This window comes from Sarcophilus harrisii, chromosome 1 (genome assembly GCF_902635505.1).
Source record: "Sarcophilus harrisii chromosome 1, mSarHar1.11, whole genome shotgun sequence".
In the NCBI taxonomy this organism is placed as follows: domain Eukaryota; kingdom Metazoa; phylum Chordata; class Mammalia; order Dasyuromorphia; family Dasyuridae; genus Sarcophilus; species Sarcophilus harrisii.
This window is the reverse complement of record NC_045426.1, coordinates 535,920,506-535,936,813: the sequence shown is the minus strand read 5'-3', so window position 1 is coordinate 535,936,813 and position 16,308 is coordinate 535,920,506. Positions and strand designations below refer to the sequence as shown.

The 16,308-nt window shown below is 35.4% G+C and overlaps 1 protein-coding gene across 5 annotated transcripts in view; it reads right to left on the bottom strand.

The window, feature by feature from the left end:
• The window catches only part of RIPOR2 (RHO family interacting cell polarization regulator 2), a 124,637-nt gene that overhangs the window by 29,084 nt on the left and 79,245 nt on the right, over positions 1-16,308 (bottom strand). For 4 of the 5 annotated variants that reach the window (XM_012541599.3, XM_012541600.3, XM_012541602.3 and 1 more), the window contains exons 9-13: positions 13,114-13,157; positions 10,238-10,363; positions 9,487-9,635; positions 6,672-6,801; positions 3,051-3,719 (exon numbers count right to left, since the gene is read on the bottom strand). In XM_012541599.3, coding sequence (XP_012397053.1) covers positions 3,051-3,719; positions 6,672-6,801; positions 9,487-9,635; positions 10,238-10,363; positions 13,114-13,157 — 1,118 coding nt within the window. Of the gene's footprint in view, positions 1-3,050; positions 3,720-5,796; positions 5,947-6,671; positions 6,802-9,486; positions 9,636-10,237; positions 10,364-13,113; positions 13,158-16,308 lie in introns of all 5 variants that reach the window. The other variant, XM_031946775.1, reaches the window with a different exon arrangement.

Here is a 16,308-nt window from a genome sequence, read left to right as displayed (position 1 = left end):
AACAGGATATAACTGGCCAAAGACAGAACCTGGACACTGGAGGCATGAGTAACATTTTCTTGTCTCCCTTTAAATTATGCTCTTTATTAGCTATTTTCTGCATTTCTTAACTCTGAATTTCATCTGAAATGAATGACAATTGAATTTCTGTATTACCATCTTTGTGAAGGAACTGAAGAGTACCTTCTCTAAATAGGAATTAAAGGAAGGAAGATTAAAAATTTTTAAATAAAATAACAATAATGACAAAAACTTCCAAATACTGAAGAGGATTGAAGTGAGGAGTGAATTGGGTGGTGGGGTGGTGGTGGTGAGCATTTCCTTTGATTTCCTAAAAGTTCTCGGTCCAGTTAGGTAGAAATGTTTGTGGATATCTCAATACTAGGTGGTAAAGTCTTTGCTGAGATCTGTCTCTAATCCCCGAAGTGGTACAAAGCACATGGGGAAATATCTTTCAGTCTCTTAGATAGAACTGTTCTCATTCACCCTCAATGATCTCCAAGATCCAAGAGGAAGCATCATTTATTTTCTTATTCACAAATTGTTTAGCAAACTAGGATGTGGGGGGGGGGGGGAAGAGAAAGCTTTTCCAGCTTAATCTGGTTTTACTCAAGCTGGATTCGAAGCCATTTGCCCCATACCTACACTATTAAATCTCAGGAGAGGAGAAAATACTGTACAGACCCAAAATGGTACAATTCTGGGCTTGCTTTTATAGAACCAGCTGTTAGCCTAAAAAATCCAGGTACTACAATATATCAAAGAGTTCTGGCAGATTTAAAAAAAATAAAACAGCAGTTTTACTTTGTGGCAATACTTAGACAAAAACAAAGCTCCCAACTCAACAAAGAAATTCGTCAAGAAATATATTTGGTGTTCTTAGATTCTAAACAATAGCTACAGATGAGGATTGGGTATGCTCTGGCTTATGAGAGAATTACTAATAAACTTAATTTTCTTCATTCTGGAACTCAGTTCATCATTTTAAAAAACAAGTAACATTTCTACTAGCAACACAGGACTTAGAAGATCTGCCTATCCTGGGCTCTAAAATATTTGTGATTGTGAGCATGACACTTAATTTCTAATGCCTTCAATTTTTTCATTTTCAAGGGGAGTGAGATTGGACTAAATGACTTCAAGTCTCTTTCAGTGCTAAACCTAAAATTCTATATTGTGAGTTAATAATAATTCCTGAAATGCTCAGGTGACAAAATGTTTATCAAAGCAGGTTGGCATCCTCTCTGCAACTTAAAGGTTAAATGATTTGCTGAGGGTCACATGGCAAGTGTGTATCAAAAGTAAGATTTGAAGCTAAATGTTGAAGGCTTCAAGGTTGGCTCTTTATCCACTGTGTAACTCATTGGTTGGCTCTTCATTTGTCCAATAACACCAATCACTTTAAAAGACTATGAAGCTATCTATTTGGGGTTTCTGAAGGGATTAGGTTGTTTTTCATCAATCCAAATGAAAATGGTAGTAATTAGCTCATTCCTGATTGCTTTTTCAAGTGAAATTTCCTTTTCTCCCCTACTTATATCTTACTTCTTGGAGAATCAGACTAATTCCCCAATTCAACAAATACCATTGTAAGATATAATCAAGGTATAATTTAAGTACTGAATGATGGTTTTCATTCCAGTGTCCAGTTATGTCAGATCTCCAGTCAAAGTAACCTTTGCATGCATGTCCCCAGATAATTCTTTGATTTATACTTCCCAGGAAGCTAACCACAAGAGAAAGACTGCCTTTCCCTTTTTTTTTTCTGCTGTTACCCTAGACAGTTGATTTCATCTGTTATGAGGAACAGAGCAATTGAAGGCTCAAAGACGAATGATATGGCCAGCTATCTTGGGTGTAAGTTCACTTTTAAACCAGGTCAATGAGATTGAAAAGAGAGATAGTCAAGCTTGTCGGAAACATTCCTAAACAAGTAATAATACATTACACAGCTGAAGAAAGCCATTGGGATACATAAACATTGAAATGGTGATGCACAGGGAGATGTTGCCCTTCCTGCCCTATGCCTTTATCTTCATGTTGTTATTATTCTCCTAATTATCTGTGTGTAGAATTATGAAGCCTATGAAATGAGTTTTTCCCAAGAATTACTCTTTCCCTAACAAAAAGATCATAAGATCTATTTCACTGAGTAAAATAAACCTGGACAGTAAAGCTAAGATGTGAAGAGAGATGCAAAAGAATGCAAAAATGCATTAGACATGGACAAACACTGGCTTGCTACCTTCCATATAAAGTCTGTCACTTAATCCATGTATTGGGAAGGTAGCAGACATTTTACAAGTGGCTCCACTGTCCCACTGTGGACACCATAGCACCAGCTATGGGAATGGCAATGATAATTCCTTCTATTAGGCTTCACCCTTGGGACTTCCCTACTGCTACATGGTCACCAGTTGTGACTCCCTGATCTTAGAGACCCAACTTCCAGCTTCATGCAGGTCTGGGGAGTGCCATTCTGGGGTTTTTAATTTCTTAATGAATAAATGTATGCTGGTTAAATGAATATTGCACTAATCTCTGAATAGCAGGATAATGACTTAAGAAATGTTTCCACAAGATGGAGAATCCCATTGCTCACAGAATAAGGGTAGGCTCAATGGGGCCATGAAATCCCAGTTTCCTTAATATATTCCAGAGATGAATTCCTGTCACTGTGACCATCAAGGTGCTATAACTTCATACTTGAAGAGATGCTAATAATTAGGAACCTGCAGAACTGGAGTTGTGTGTTGGGTTTTAAGTCTCTTTTTTTTTTTTTTCTTAAAAAATACTGTATTGGCTTTGGTTAAAAAAAAAAATGATTTTGGCACTCCATCAATGAAATACAGATGATGTAAGATTTAAACACTGATCAGGACACCAGAAAAAAAAAAAAAAAAGATGCCTTGAAAATATGTCTTGAAGAAATTTTAAACAGACTGTTAGGCATCCAGAGCCCTAGAGTCTGAAAAACAAATGAAACCTCTTGACTTTCTCCCTACTCCACCCATCCCAACTCATTCAAACTTTTCTGAAAATGTACTTACTTTGAGAACATCATCCAGGTGCATCACCTCTTGATTCAAATCTTGGAACTCTTTATATTGCTCTTTATGGGGTTCTAGTGCTAAGTAAAGCCCCTGAAATGCTTCCTCTAAGCTCCCATCTAAGAAGGACCTACAGCCTTCTGATTCTCCACTGACTGAGCCCTCAAATTGGAGTCTCTCAGGAATCACTGGCAACTCTGTCGAGGTGAGCCTCTTGACAAGCTGTTTGGTGATGTTTCCTTCAAAGGTGTCCAGTTCTACAGGCTTCAGCTCAGATACCTCATCTGAATCTTGCAGAAGTGACACAGCCATATGATTCTCCAGGAACAGGCTGTCATCACCTATGCCCGGTGTTTGTTGGCACACTTCAGAAGCAGTCGAGGGGACTTCTGTGTGCTCCGATGGCTTTGGATCTTCCACAGTAGAATTTCTGGAAGAGCCTGGACCGGTATCATCCCTAGGGGAAGTCTGGGAAGCCACGCTACTGAGGTTATGCTCTGCTGGGGTAACAGTAATTTCTGGATTAGACTGACCAATGTTAATAGAGGAGCCACTTGATTTGGAAGATGAGGCACAGTCCCCATTGGGCAAGTTACAAAAACTCAGTGACAATGGCCTTTTTTCTTCAACTGCCATTCCATTTTCAAAGATGTCATCAGGGAGATTAGACTGTGAAAATAAAGTATCCAAAATTAGAATTTTTAAAAATAAAAACATTTGGGGCATAATTTATTGTTTAGTAGGAGAATGTGTGTGTGTGTGTGTGTGTGTGTGTGTGTGTGTGGTGATGTTAAGACCTTTAAAATTAGAGTATTTTTTGCTCTGCAAAAGAACTTGTCTGCTAGATCAAAGTTACCCTGTCTCTTGGCAACTCAGTTTTAAATAACACTTTAGATTTTGGGGTAAAAATCTATTCAACCTCTTCCCACACATATGCAGTTTCCTTCTGGGTATGTGCTTTAAATTCTATCACTTAAAGACTTTTTTTTTTTTTAATCCTTTAATAATATGGGAAGTTAAAAACATCCTGGTTTTTTAAGTGATTAAATTGGTGATTATGCCAGACACAGTTCAAAGCATTATATATATATATGTGTACAATATATGCATCTTTGTGTATATGTACATACATACACATATATATATATATATATATATAAAATGCATCTTTACATATGCACATTTACATATGTGTATGTATGCATGTGAATGTCAAATATCCCAGCTAAGACTACCTAATTACACTTTGAATATAAATGCTAGTAGAGCCTCCCTTTGCTAAACAGAATGAAACCCCATTGCCTGGCTGTAATCATCCATTCAGGGCACTTAGGAGACAATAGAATCCATTACAGAAAATTTATTGCACACCCATCAGCTGCATTCACATTCATTATACACAGTACTGGGCTCACTGGCATAGACACCCTCTATTGGTACAGGGAGGGTAACTCACCTCATATAAAAACCTTGCCAGGATAAATATATGACAACAATCCTCTCTCTTTACCTATATAACATATTTGTTCACATGGAAGCACACACACACATACACGCACAATTTGGCCCATCTATCACTAATTATATTTTTGTTAAAATGCTATTGTTCTGTGCCTGTATGGATTTTTCATATATGTTCCATGAACCATCTCCTTTGCCACCAAAATGTAGATTATTCAAGAAAAAAATGAACCCTTTTTGTATTTTGCTATAGGATTTAATTAATACAGAGCTCCACACATACCAAATGTTCAATAAATGCTAATGATTTGTTAACTGGACACATGAGTCTCAAATAAAAATCCTGCAGTCTGCAGACAAAGAAAGGTTTTTCATGGTAATAACTTATAGAATAAGAGATACATACCCAGGGAAACTAGAGATCCTCAGAGATAAAAAATACACACACAAAGTACATATAAACACACTTTTTTTGTGAGAACATATCTAAGCATTTATTTTAGGAAACTAACAACATAATAGGCTAATTCTACTCTTTAAATAAAGACACCAAATCAAGCTTTGGGGAAAAAATGGTTTCGGCCTTTGTTAATTCTTTCAATCATACAAAGTCCTCTGTCTATTGAAAGTGACAAGCTATCAATGCTTCAACTAGTTTTGCTGATTTTGCTGGGGAAAAAGCCAGATAATAATGGCTTGTCTTCTGGACTTTAAAAAAAAATCACATTTGTTTTCACTTTGTAAGAGTCCACAATGAAAGTAGTTTCTCATTTTTTAAATTAGTTCTCATTTTATTATCATATTGGAATATGATGTCCTCTCATTGATATATTTATGGAGGCAATAATTTTTGCAATATGGGATTGACAACATTTTTGTTCATGTTTCTGAAACAAAAATATTTTGAAGATATGTTTTAAAATCATCTTGTTTACTTACTGACCCCTACATATATTTCAAGTGATATGAGGGTCCTTTCTTTTGATCTTTGTCATATTGCACACATTTTTGCTATAGTAGGGAAAAAAGTCCTGAAATCACAGGGCACCAATAACAGTTCAAGAATTATCTATCAGGAAAGAAAAGAAAGACAGACAGCTGTACGAAGTGTCATCAATACTCTGTAAGTTAAGTTTTGTACCTACTGGAAAATCCCTATAGCCCAGAGCTGACCATTTTTCTCCAGCTTTTTGTCAACAAAATCAAGTGCAAGTTACAAAGAGCTATCAGCAGACATGCCAACTGAAGAAAGCACTTCAAACCTCACTCCAGCCACCAAACTCACATAAAGATCTAGCACTGCCTTGGGGTTCAGTCTGAGGGAAGGCAGGTCACTGAATGAGCGGCTGCGTTGAAGCTTGGCAAAGAATGTATCTTGCAAGGCACCCAGGACTGCTAACCTCCGGGGCTTGAGTGGTGAAGGATGCAGCCACTTCTTCAGAAGTTAAAGTAGAATGGGGAATTAGTCAGCCAAAGGGAGCAGGCTTAGCACATTCCTGTTTGTCGCAGGGTTTTGCTTGATCAAACTAAACAACTGGACTCTAGAGCAGATGATTTTCAACCTTTTTTGAGCCAGGGACCCCTTTGGTAGTCTGGGAAGGCCTGTGTACCCTATCTCAAAATAATGTTTTTAAATGCATAAAATAGAACATTCAGGATTACTGAAGAAACCAATTATATTGAAATGTAATTAAAATTATAAATTAAAATATTTATTATAAAATAAATTTAATTAAAATATTAAGAAAAAAATTCAGACTTTCTGAAATTCACAGGCCACTTTGAGCCTTCAGGAGTCTTTTGAAGCTCAGGTTAAGAATCTCCTACTTTAGAGTAATATTAATGCCCAGATTTTAGATGAACATTAGAGATATATTAGAGAATATTAGAGAAGATATTAGAAAAGTGGGAAGTGGAGTTGAGTGGAGGTAGAGGAGCACAAACATATTTCAAATATATTTTGTCTCATTATTATTCCCTTTGAATGGGAATAATGATGTAACTCTTGATGGATAGAGAGGGAGGCTCAGGGTAGGAAAGGAAGGGCTGGCATAGGGAGGTAGTACTGAAAAGAACATTATTTGTCAAGCATTTCAAATATGAACTATGGGCACTGCCTTACTTTCATTAAATCAACCCAGAACACCACCTTGAACTTACAAAAAATGAGTGATCCTTGAAAGTAGGAGTTTCCGGAGTTCCTTGGCTGTACATGGACATTCTCCTTTGGAGAGCTGTGGCCCTATTCCCGTTGCCTGTAGATGAGGTCATGTCCTCCACATCAAAGGGACTGCAAAACAATTGCTCTTTTATTATTCTGCATGGTGTACAGGATTTCCAAGATTCATCTTTGACCATTCAACAAAAGGCAAAGAAACACATTCTCATCTAAACACCTAACTTGCATAAAAGCCAAAGAAAATCAAAAGAAGTTTGGCCGGCTAAATTTCAGTTCACATAAAAAAAGTAGGCAAGAAACATCAATGGTTAGAAAATTGGGGCTGGAGATAGGAGATCCCCAGTTCTATTCCTAGCTCCACTCTTACTTACATATAATTTAATCTTCACTTTCTTTGTGCCTATTACTTCATTTATAAAACAGAATTACAATATTTATGCCTCTTAAGGGATTATAGAATTTTAGAACTGGAAAGACCCTTAGACATTAGCTATTCTAGCATCCACCTTTTCTAAATTAAGAAACCTAGAGATGATATGAAGATTAAACATCGCAGACTGCTATGAAATTTGTGGAAATCTCAGTACCACTATACCAATTCAAGAGGTTAAAGGTTAATATATTGTGATTCGATCTAAATAAACACTTGAAAGTAAAATTCTGTTTATTTTTAACTGCTGCAAAAGCCACTTAAGATTACGATGGATGACACAATGTTCAAAATGATTCCAGTCATCATAATGCTATGCAGTTCATCCTACAGAAAGAATAATCTCCTCTTTAAGATGACAACCATTACAAATAATTGTGGACAAAAATTCTAAGCTAGTCTGGAGATGGGATGGGGGAGGAAAGGAAAAAGGAGGAAGAAAAATTGGAATACAAGATTTTGCAAGGCTGAATGTTAAAAATTATTTTTACATGTATTTTGAAAAATAAAAAGCTATTACAAAAATAAAGTTCTAAACTAATAATAAAGTGGCTTCAGTGCCAATATCTGGGTTTGGGCCTAGTTCTCCTTGTATAACAAAACATGCTGCCATCAATGCTCTATGTTATTATTCCATTGTGTACTTGGTGATGCCGGAACATATTTTCACAATCATGTGTCATGAGCACTTCAATTCTGAACAATATAGCAGAGTTCTCTGTTAGAGACAGCTTTAAGGTAACTATTTTTGTTGGAATACTGGTTGAAAAAATAAATCTCTTGCTTTTAGGAGAAGATTCATCCATGTCAGAAAATCAGACTATTGATGGTATCTACCTAAGATTTATATCCTGCCTTAAAGGATTGGAAATGATTTACAAAACTAAATGTAGTATAAAAAAGTATAATTGAAAATACTTTAAAATAATTTAGTAAAAATAGTCAGAAGAATATGAGACTGAGTATATCTTCCCAGACGCCTGAAAAAGTCTAATGGTCTTTTCTCTCTTTTCATCCTCCTGCTCTCTCTGTAGTACTGAACACTGTTAACCATTTTTTCCCTACCAAATTTTCTCTCATCTTCAGGTTTTGATCTGATAACTCTTTTTCCATTTCTTTTGCTGATTATTTCTCCAGATCATGTCTATTAATTTGGGGTATGTATCCTCCTCAAATCTTTGTCTTAGATTCTCTTCTAATTTTTTTCTATATTTTATTTTTTGATGGTCTCTTCAGTTTCAAAAGGGGACAAATATCATTTTTATGCAAATAATTCCAAAATCTAACTATCTTATTTCCCTCTCTGAGCTCAGTCATCAGTACATGACCACTGTATGGCCCATTGGAACTCAAATTCAACAGGTCCAAAATAGAATTCATTATCTTTACCCCAAACTCATCTCTCTTCTGAACTTCCCTGTTATTGTTGAAGGCACCATCATTCACCGGGTCACCGAGTCACAAGTTTCATGTCCTCTTCAATGCCTTTTGCTCATTCCATATATCCGGTCTCATAGTTTCTTCCTCCCACAACATCTCTCTTAATCTACTTATTCAGCTACTACTCTTGTTCAGGCACCTTTCAACCTCTCAATCAGAATATTTTAATAGGTTTCTAATTTGATTCCCTATATCAGATCTCTCCCCACTATAGTTCATTTTCCGAATAGCTACTAGAATGATTTTTTTTCCTACTTAAGAAAACTCCAATTGTTTTTTATTGTTTTTAGGATTAAGTATAAAGTCTGTTTAGTATTTAAATGCTTTATTCCTATCTTTTCAATCTTCTTACATGTTACTTCCCTCTACACACTCTATGGTCCAGCCATATTGGCTTACATTCTGTTCCTCACTTTCTTGCTCACCTGTCTATCTCTGAGCATTTGTACTAGTTGTTTCTATGCTTGGAATAATATTCTCCTTTATCACTTCTACCTCTTAGAATCCCTGACTTTAAGACTCATCTATATACTATCACCTAGCAAGAAACCCTAGACCCTTTAGCAGCCAGTGCCTTTTCCTCTCTGGTTACTTTCCCTCTTCTACTAATTTATTACTAGTTGTTTTAAGAATAATCTCCTTGAGAGCAAGATCTTTCTTTTCCTTTTCTTTGTCTCTCCGGTGCTTAACCAGCCTCTGGCACAAAAGTGTGTGATAAATGTGATTAATCAACGAGCTACAAAAGTAGGTAAACCTTAAGATAATGGAATATTAAAATCCTTTTGCAAAGAAAATTCATCTTATTTCAGAATAGACTAGTTTATTTGGGTATTTATCTGAAAAATTCCTTTTTTTTTTTTTTTAAAGATAAGGCTAGGAATTCTGTTACCCACTCTTGAAAAGTTAATTTGAAGAAGATAACTTACTACCAAGTGATTTCTAAGTTTAATTTGATGGTGCCAAGATCATTGATGTCAACAGCTACCACCTGAGGCCGAGCTGCAAAAAGATCCTTTGTCTCACAAGTGACACTTCCCACTAGGATATGAGTTGCAAGCCCTTTGAGTTCTGTGACCTATTAGAGAGAAAAATAAAGGATCAATACGGTAATATAAATATAAAGTGAAAATGGTCATTTTAAAAGAATACAGTTAATATAGTATATCTTATTAAGGCAGAAAGAAATTAGCAATCTGGAAGAAAGAAATCAATAGTTTAGTAACAAAAGGACTGGAGTATAGTGTATTATACAAAAGTCAAAAGAATCTGTGCATTGACTTCATTCGTCATTCCATACCTTTCTCACAAAAAGTCCTCTATACCTCATTGTTAAGGACATTCCTTTTGAGCAGATAGAGAAGGCATGACTGGCAGTTGATGGCTTAGGCTATATGCATAAATGATTGCTATCCAAATATCACTGCACTAGAATGATCAATTAAACATCACCATTCTCTAATGTTACATATAGAATGCTTTGTGGGCTGATTTGGACAAATGACTTTTGTTTTGTTTTGTTTTTCTTTTTCTTTTCTGTAAGGGATGACTGTCTGGATCAATGAGGTAGAAGGAAAAAATGGAAATGAAAGTTACGTAAAAACAAATGATAAAAAAATAATTTTAAGAAATTAAACAGAACCACGATAGACAGCAGGAAGGGATGTGTATGCATAGTACCTTAATAGAAATCAATCCAGTTATTAAAGGCAAAAAAACCATTTCTTCACCATCCCAACTTTGTTTGCCATTCATTTCTATTTTGCCTTTGAGTTTCCACCGCTGTCGGCCGTATTTCATGAATATCTAAGACAAAAAAAACAAACAAACAAACAAAAAAAACACCTTTATTTTCCTTTGAACAATTCACTTGGACCTATGTTCTTTTAGCAAGGAAAGTTTATTTCCTTATATGACAAGCAAATATAGCAACTCTTCATTCTGCTTATTTACCATCATATCACTACTACTCTAGCTCCTGGCCACTTTTTGAACAATTTATGGAAGGGAAAAATTGACTTTCAAAAAAGAATAATGTTTGGTTTTCTATGGGAAAGATTCAATAAGTAATGGTGGATAATAAGCATTATAAATCAGGACAAAGTCCAATGGGCTGGGGAGTGACAGATGTAAGTTCATGTCTGACCACCAATTACTGTGGGACTGAGCAAATTGCATAAACTCTGAATTTGTTACCTCATCAATAAAAATGAGGGTAATCATATTTTTAATACCTTATCAACAATGTTGTAAGGAAAATGTTTTGTAAACCTTCAACCTCTTTATTAGTGGGCTATCATTATTAATATTATTATTCATTTGAAGCTGCTCTTATTACAATAGAATGAGGGCTAGATTTGGCATTAAAAGACCAGGTTTTGAGTCCTAAATGCCATTACTAGGTATATGATTGCACATGTCCTTTAAACTCTTTTAACCTCAGTTATCTCACCTAAACATATAGGGACAATACTGGGAATAAATGCCTCATGGGTTTTCTATAGGAATCAAATGAGATAATGTGCTCCAGTGTTATGTAAACAGTAGAGCACTCCATCAATGTCTGCTCCTGTTTTTGTTTCTTAATGATTTATTAAACACTTAATGTTAAATACTTTGTAAGGCAGGGGGACACACTCCTAACCTGCTGATTTTATCATGCTTGCTGAGCTAAGGTTAGTGACTTTCCCATAGTCATGATGCTAATCTGGGTCAGATGGAGGCAAGGATTGAACCCAGTGAGGTCTCCATTAGCACAAAGCTCTCTCTCTTCTCTCTACCCACCACAATTCTCTTTAGACAGCAAATACAACCAATTAAAAACTTCCTTTAAAACTACTTACATTTCTGTTCTTTTGTGATTTGACTCTTTTCCATTTTGTAGTATTTCACATATGTGTTTTCATAATTCTAGATATTCCTCATATTTATCCCATATAGGTGCTAAATAAATATTTGTTCTCCACACCTCTCCCTCCATTCCATGTTAAATGTAAGAAGTTGAAGCAGACATGAAACCTGTGAGGGGGTGACCTGGTGAATGGTAGTGCCTTCAACAATAGGGAATAGGGAAGTTCAGAAGAGAGGTGAGTTTGGGAAAGATAATCAGTTCTATTTTGGACTTGTTGAATTTGAAATGCCAATGGGCCATGCAATATGAACATTTTAGTAATCAGTGATGATGTGGTTCTCAGCTCCGAGAGGAAAATAAGATAGACTGCTAGATTTTGGAATCATCTACACAGAAATTACATATGTCCCCACTGAAACTGAAGAGACCATCAAAAAACAAAATATAGAGAGAAATCGGAAGAGAATCTAAGATTGCTTAGGCAGTGGCCACATGGGTCCCTGGTGGGTCCAAATAAGATTAAAATATAATTGAGATGTATTTAAATATATACACACACACACACACACACACACACACACAATAATAATAATACCTAAATAATATTATGTTTAAAAACTAAGCCAATCTTCAGCCTATAATGACCCTTTTGAATGATTTAGTGTCTCCCCCCCCCATTTCTATTTGAATTTGACATCATTGCACTATAATATGTCATTATACGATTTCCATGAAAGGTAGTTTTAGGTTAGAGAGAAAGGCCAGCTCAAAAGTCAGGAAAACCCTGAACTGAGTCCCATCTCTAAGTCTGGGAAAATCATTCAATCTCTTTGTCTCCAGATAACTATCTAGGTTTCAGAGAAAGAGCTGACCTATCCTGATAAGAATTTTCTTGCTGGGAGTTCCCTCTAACAGTGATATCACAGAGTTTAATCCCTATTCTGTTCTATCAGATTGATACATGAGAATTCTTTGACAACTTTCTTGTTGTATATTCATGTTGTTCCTGTGTTTTACAATGGCAAATAATATTGCTATAAAAATTGTATGTGTGTGTGGTCTTCAGATAACACTTTCAGGATGATTATTATTATTCATCTTGTTAGTTCTAAAATAGTGAAATAGTAAATAGTAATCATGGTTTAATTATTTCATTCCCTTTATTAGGGAAGGAAGGGAGGGGAGGATGGGGAAGAATGAGAAAATGGAATTTCTACTTAGTAGCCAGAAATAAAATGGAACATATTCCCTCTAGTGGAGAAGGAAAGTAAAACAGGTCTTCACCTACCCTCCCTAATATGAATCTGTACAGGATGTAAGGAAAGATTCCTGGTTTGATGGAATGACAGGTGCTAGAATATAATACCAGAGCATGTTCTAGGTCATCCTTCTACAGACATTTTTAAAGGATAAAGAGAGATGAGTCTTTGTCTGCAGTGGTTTAACTTGGAATAGAGAGCTAGATGGACCAATGAAATTCTTTTGAAAGGTAAAAATTTCTTTTCTTTTCCCCTTACCCGTTGCCCACCCCATGTCATCATTTAGCATTTAGTTTCTTAAAAAAGAAACCATCTGTAAATATGCATACCATATAATAAGGGTTTTAATTTAATATTTTAATATAAGTACTAAGAGGAAATTTTCTCTTGCTGCTTGACAGTGACCATCAATAATTCTTAACAGACCAGACAGAGAAAGTACTCACTTCATACTGATCTCCAGGACAGAGCCGAGCAAAGCCAGCCAGACCTATAAGAAAACATGCAATAAGTCAGTTACACAACACATTTTTCCTGTCAGACAAAATTCATCCTCTGCACCTCAGTTTCTTAAATTGTGGGTTGTGACCCCATAGAGGATCTTATAACTGTGAGGGGTCATCAAATTATGATTTATAATCAGTAAATGTTTGATTATATAGCTATTTTATATGCCAAATGACTAGAAGCATGTAAAACTTTCTTGGGCAAAAAAGAATCTTGATTATTCTATAATCCTCCCCAATTTCTATGCCAGAGCTTCAATGCTATTATGCTAGAGAGAGAGATTAAATGAGTCACATTTATAATTAAAGTGCAGAATCCATCTGTTAAAACACCATTTCCAAGCAAAGGAAAAACACTGTTTCCTCTTTTCCCACTAAGAACTCTGATTATTGTTAAATAGGTACAATTTTCTCATATGGGGAAGTTCCCATTCATTGCCCTATGATCCCTTACCATAAAAAACCCCCTTTTTCTAAGCCATGTAAGGTCTATTTTCAAGGATGTAGTATTCAAAAATTAAGATCCAATAAGCACAAAGCAAAATAGACAATTCATCTTATGAACCTCAGGAAGTTTTGCATTTCTTATCAATTTAATTCATTTAATAAGTATTGAGCATCTTTTACATGCAAAGTACTATGCTAATTCCTTTGTAAAGAAAAATGTCTTCAAAATAATTAAAAACAATTCAATCAAATATGAGTGCAAACGTTGGAGAAGAAATCAATCAAAGATGGAATAAAAAAAAATTTCTGTCTTCAAGGAATTTACAATCTAACAGGGGAGAAACACCTCTACAAATAAGTACCATATGAGGTAGGCATATGAACACTAGAATTTGAGCCCTTCCTGAAAGGTAGGGTACACAAAGGCATAATTGAAGGAGAAAAACAAAACAGAACAGGAAATAGCAAGGAGATCAGGATATCAAGAGATCAGGTTAGCTGGAGCAATTAGTAGTAACTAATAAAGCTGGAAAGGCAGATTGGGGTCAGATTAAGGAAGACATTTAAGCTGAAGAGTTCAGAGCTAGTCAAGCCATGAGAAGTCACCTAAGAGATTTTGGGAAAGCTAATAATACTTCAGGAAAATTCATACAGTGTGTATTAAAGCAGAGACATTACAAGAAGGAAGAAAAGTTAAAAAGTTAATTTACTAGTCCAAGGATGAGGTCATAAGGATTTGAATATGTACAAAAGCTATGGGAATGAAAAACAGAATATACATTTTGAAGATGGTGAAAAATTGACAGGACTCAGCAATTTTAAAGCTGGGAAAGGGAAGGAGAATGAAGGAGTAATCATGGATGAGAAAAGTTGTAAGCCTGAAGATATGGGAAGATGGTAGTCCCAGTAAATGAAATAGCATTTAAATTATAGCTCTGGTACTTACTGTGTGGTGTTGGGAAAGGCATTTAACATATTTATGCCTCATTTTTAAATCTGCAAAATTTAATTAAAACTTTTCCAACTATCTTACATGGTTGCTATAAGGACTGCATAAGAAGATGTCTATAAAGCATTCTGTAAAGCACAAAATGCTTCATACTTGTCATTCTATACTATCATTGTTGTTAAAAAGGTTGGGAGAAGGTTAGCTAAGAGCTGGAGGTAGGACATGGGGAAAAAATGTGGGCATTTTCATTGTTAGTTCATTCCTCTTATCCTCAATACAATAATAGTATAAGGCTTACACCATGATTTCATGACTGTGGCAATTATTGTTTCATACTTTCATCTCCAATTAAACATTAAGATAGACTTATGAGTCCATCTGTGTGGATATATCTCCAATGACAGATTGAAGCCCATCCATGCTTGCGCCTCTGGATGACTCTTCCTTGCCATAGGAATCCACTCAGTGTGCTGGGGAGCTTCCTCTAGATTTCAATTTAATGCAAGGATATTAGGGGAATACATAGCCTGTCCATCCTTATTCCTAGTCTTACTACTAGTAGTCCATATATATTTCCTGTGGTTTTAAATCTCTCCAATAACATCCTTTATACTACTTTTCCTACACAATTTCTTTATACTATATTGCTTCACAGAATCATAAAATCTTTGGTCTTATCTTAAGAGCTTCTGAGACAGCAAAAATAATAAGATCCTCACCTAAAATAAGACCTCAGAACTCACCTAATCCAATCTTCTCAAGTTTGTCAGTATAGAAAATAACAATTCTTCTTGTCTGTGATCCTACCCAAGACAGTGAAATACTACTAAAACCTTGCTGCCAGGTATGAGAATACAATGAAAGCAAGTTAAAAAGAGCCAGGAAAAGTTATCTGGCTAAACCAAATTGGTGATTAATTGATTCCCAATGAGTGCGAAAAATCAATCAGTAAACAAGCATTTATTCAGAACCTTATATATAAGACCCCATGTTAAGTATAAGGGATACAAAGGTTAAAAAAAGAAAAGAAAAGAAAAAGAAAAAAATTTTCTAACATTCTTTCAGGGGGGAAAGAAAAGACTCAGGGCTCTTGTACATATTAGATTGTTACCAATAATAAATAAGGAGATTCTATCTCATTATTCTTTAATTTCCATATGTCGCCTTCCTCTGGTCAATCTTTGATTTCCCTCAAAGTAAGTTTTGATGTTCATTTTAAGTTTTTCACTTACACACACGGGTTGCAGGGGACAGGGAGAAATATGCAAACAGTGTGATTTACCCAGTGATAGGAAATTGGCTTCTTTGGTTTTGAGAAAACTTGCTATTGTTGCTGTCTCATAAAGCTCTTAAGAATGCTTGCTTCTATGAACTAGAAAAAAAATTTTACATTCAAGGGTTCTGATAAAGGCCTCATTTCTAAAAATATATATATATATATATACACATATATATATGAATTCAAGCCATTCTCCAATTGATAGTCAAAGGATATGAAAACAATTTTCAGATGAGGAAATTGAAACCACTTCCAGTCATCTAAAAAGGTGCTCTAGATCACCACTGATCAGAGAAATGTAAATTCAGAAAACTCTGAGATATCCCTACACACCTCTCAGATTGGCTAAGATGACAGAAAACAATAATGCTGAATGTTGGAGGGAATGTGGGAAACTGGGACACTGATACATTGTTGGTGGAGTTGTGAATGTACCCAATCATTCTGGAGAACAATTTGG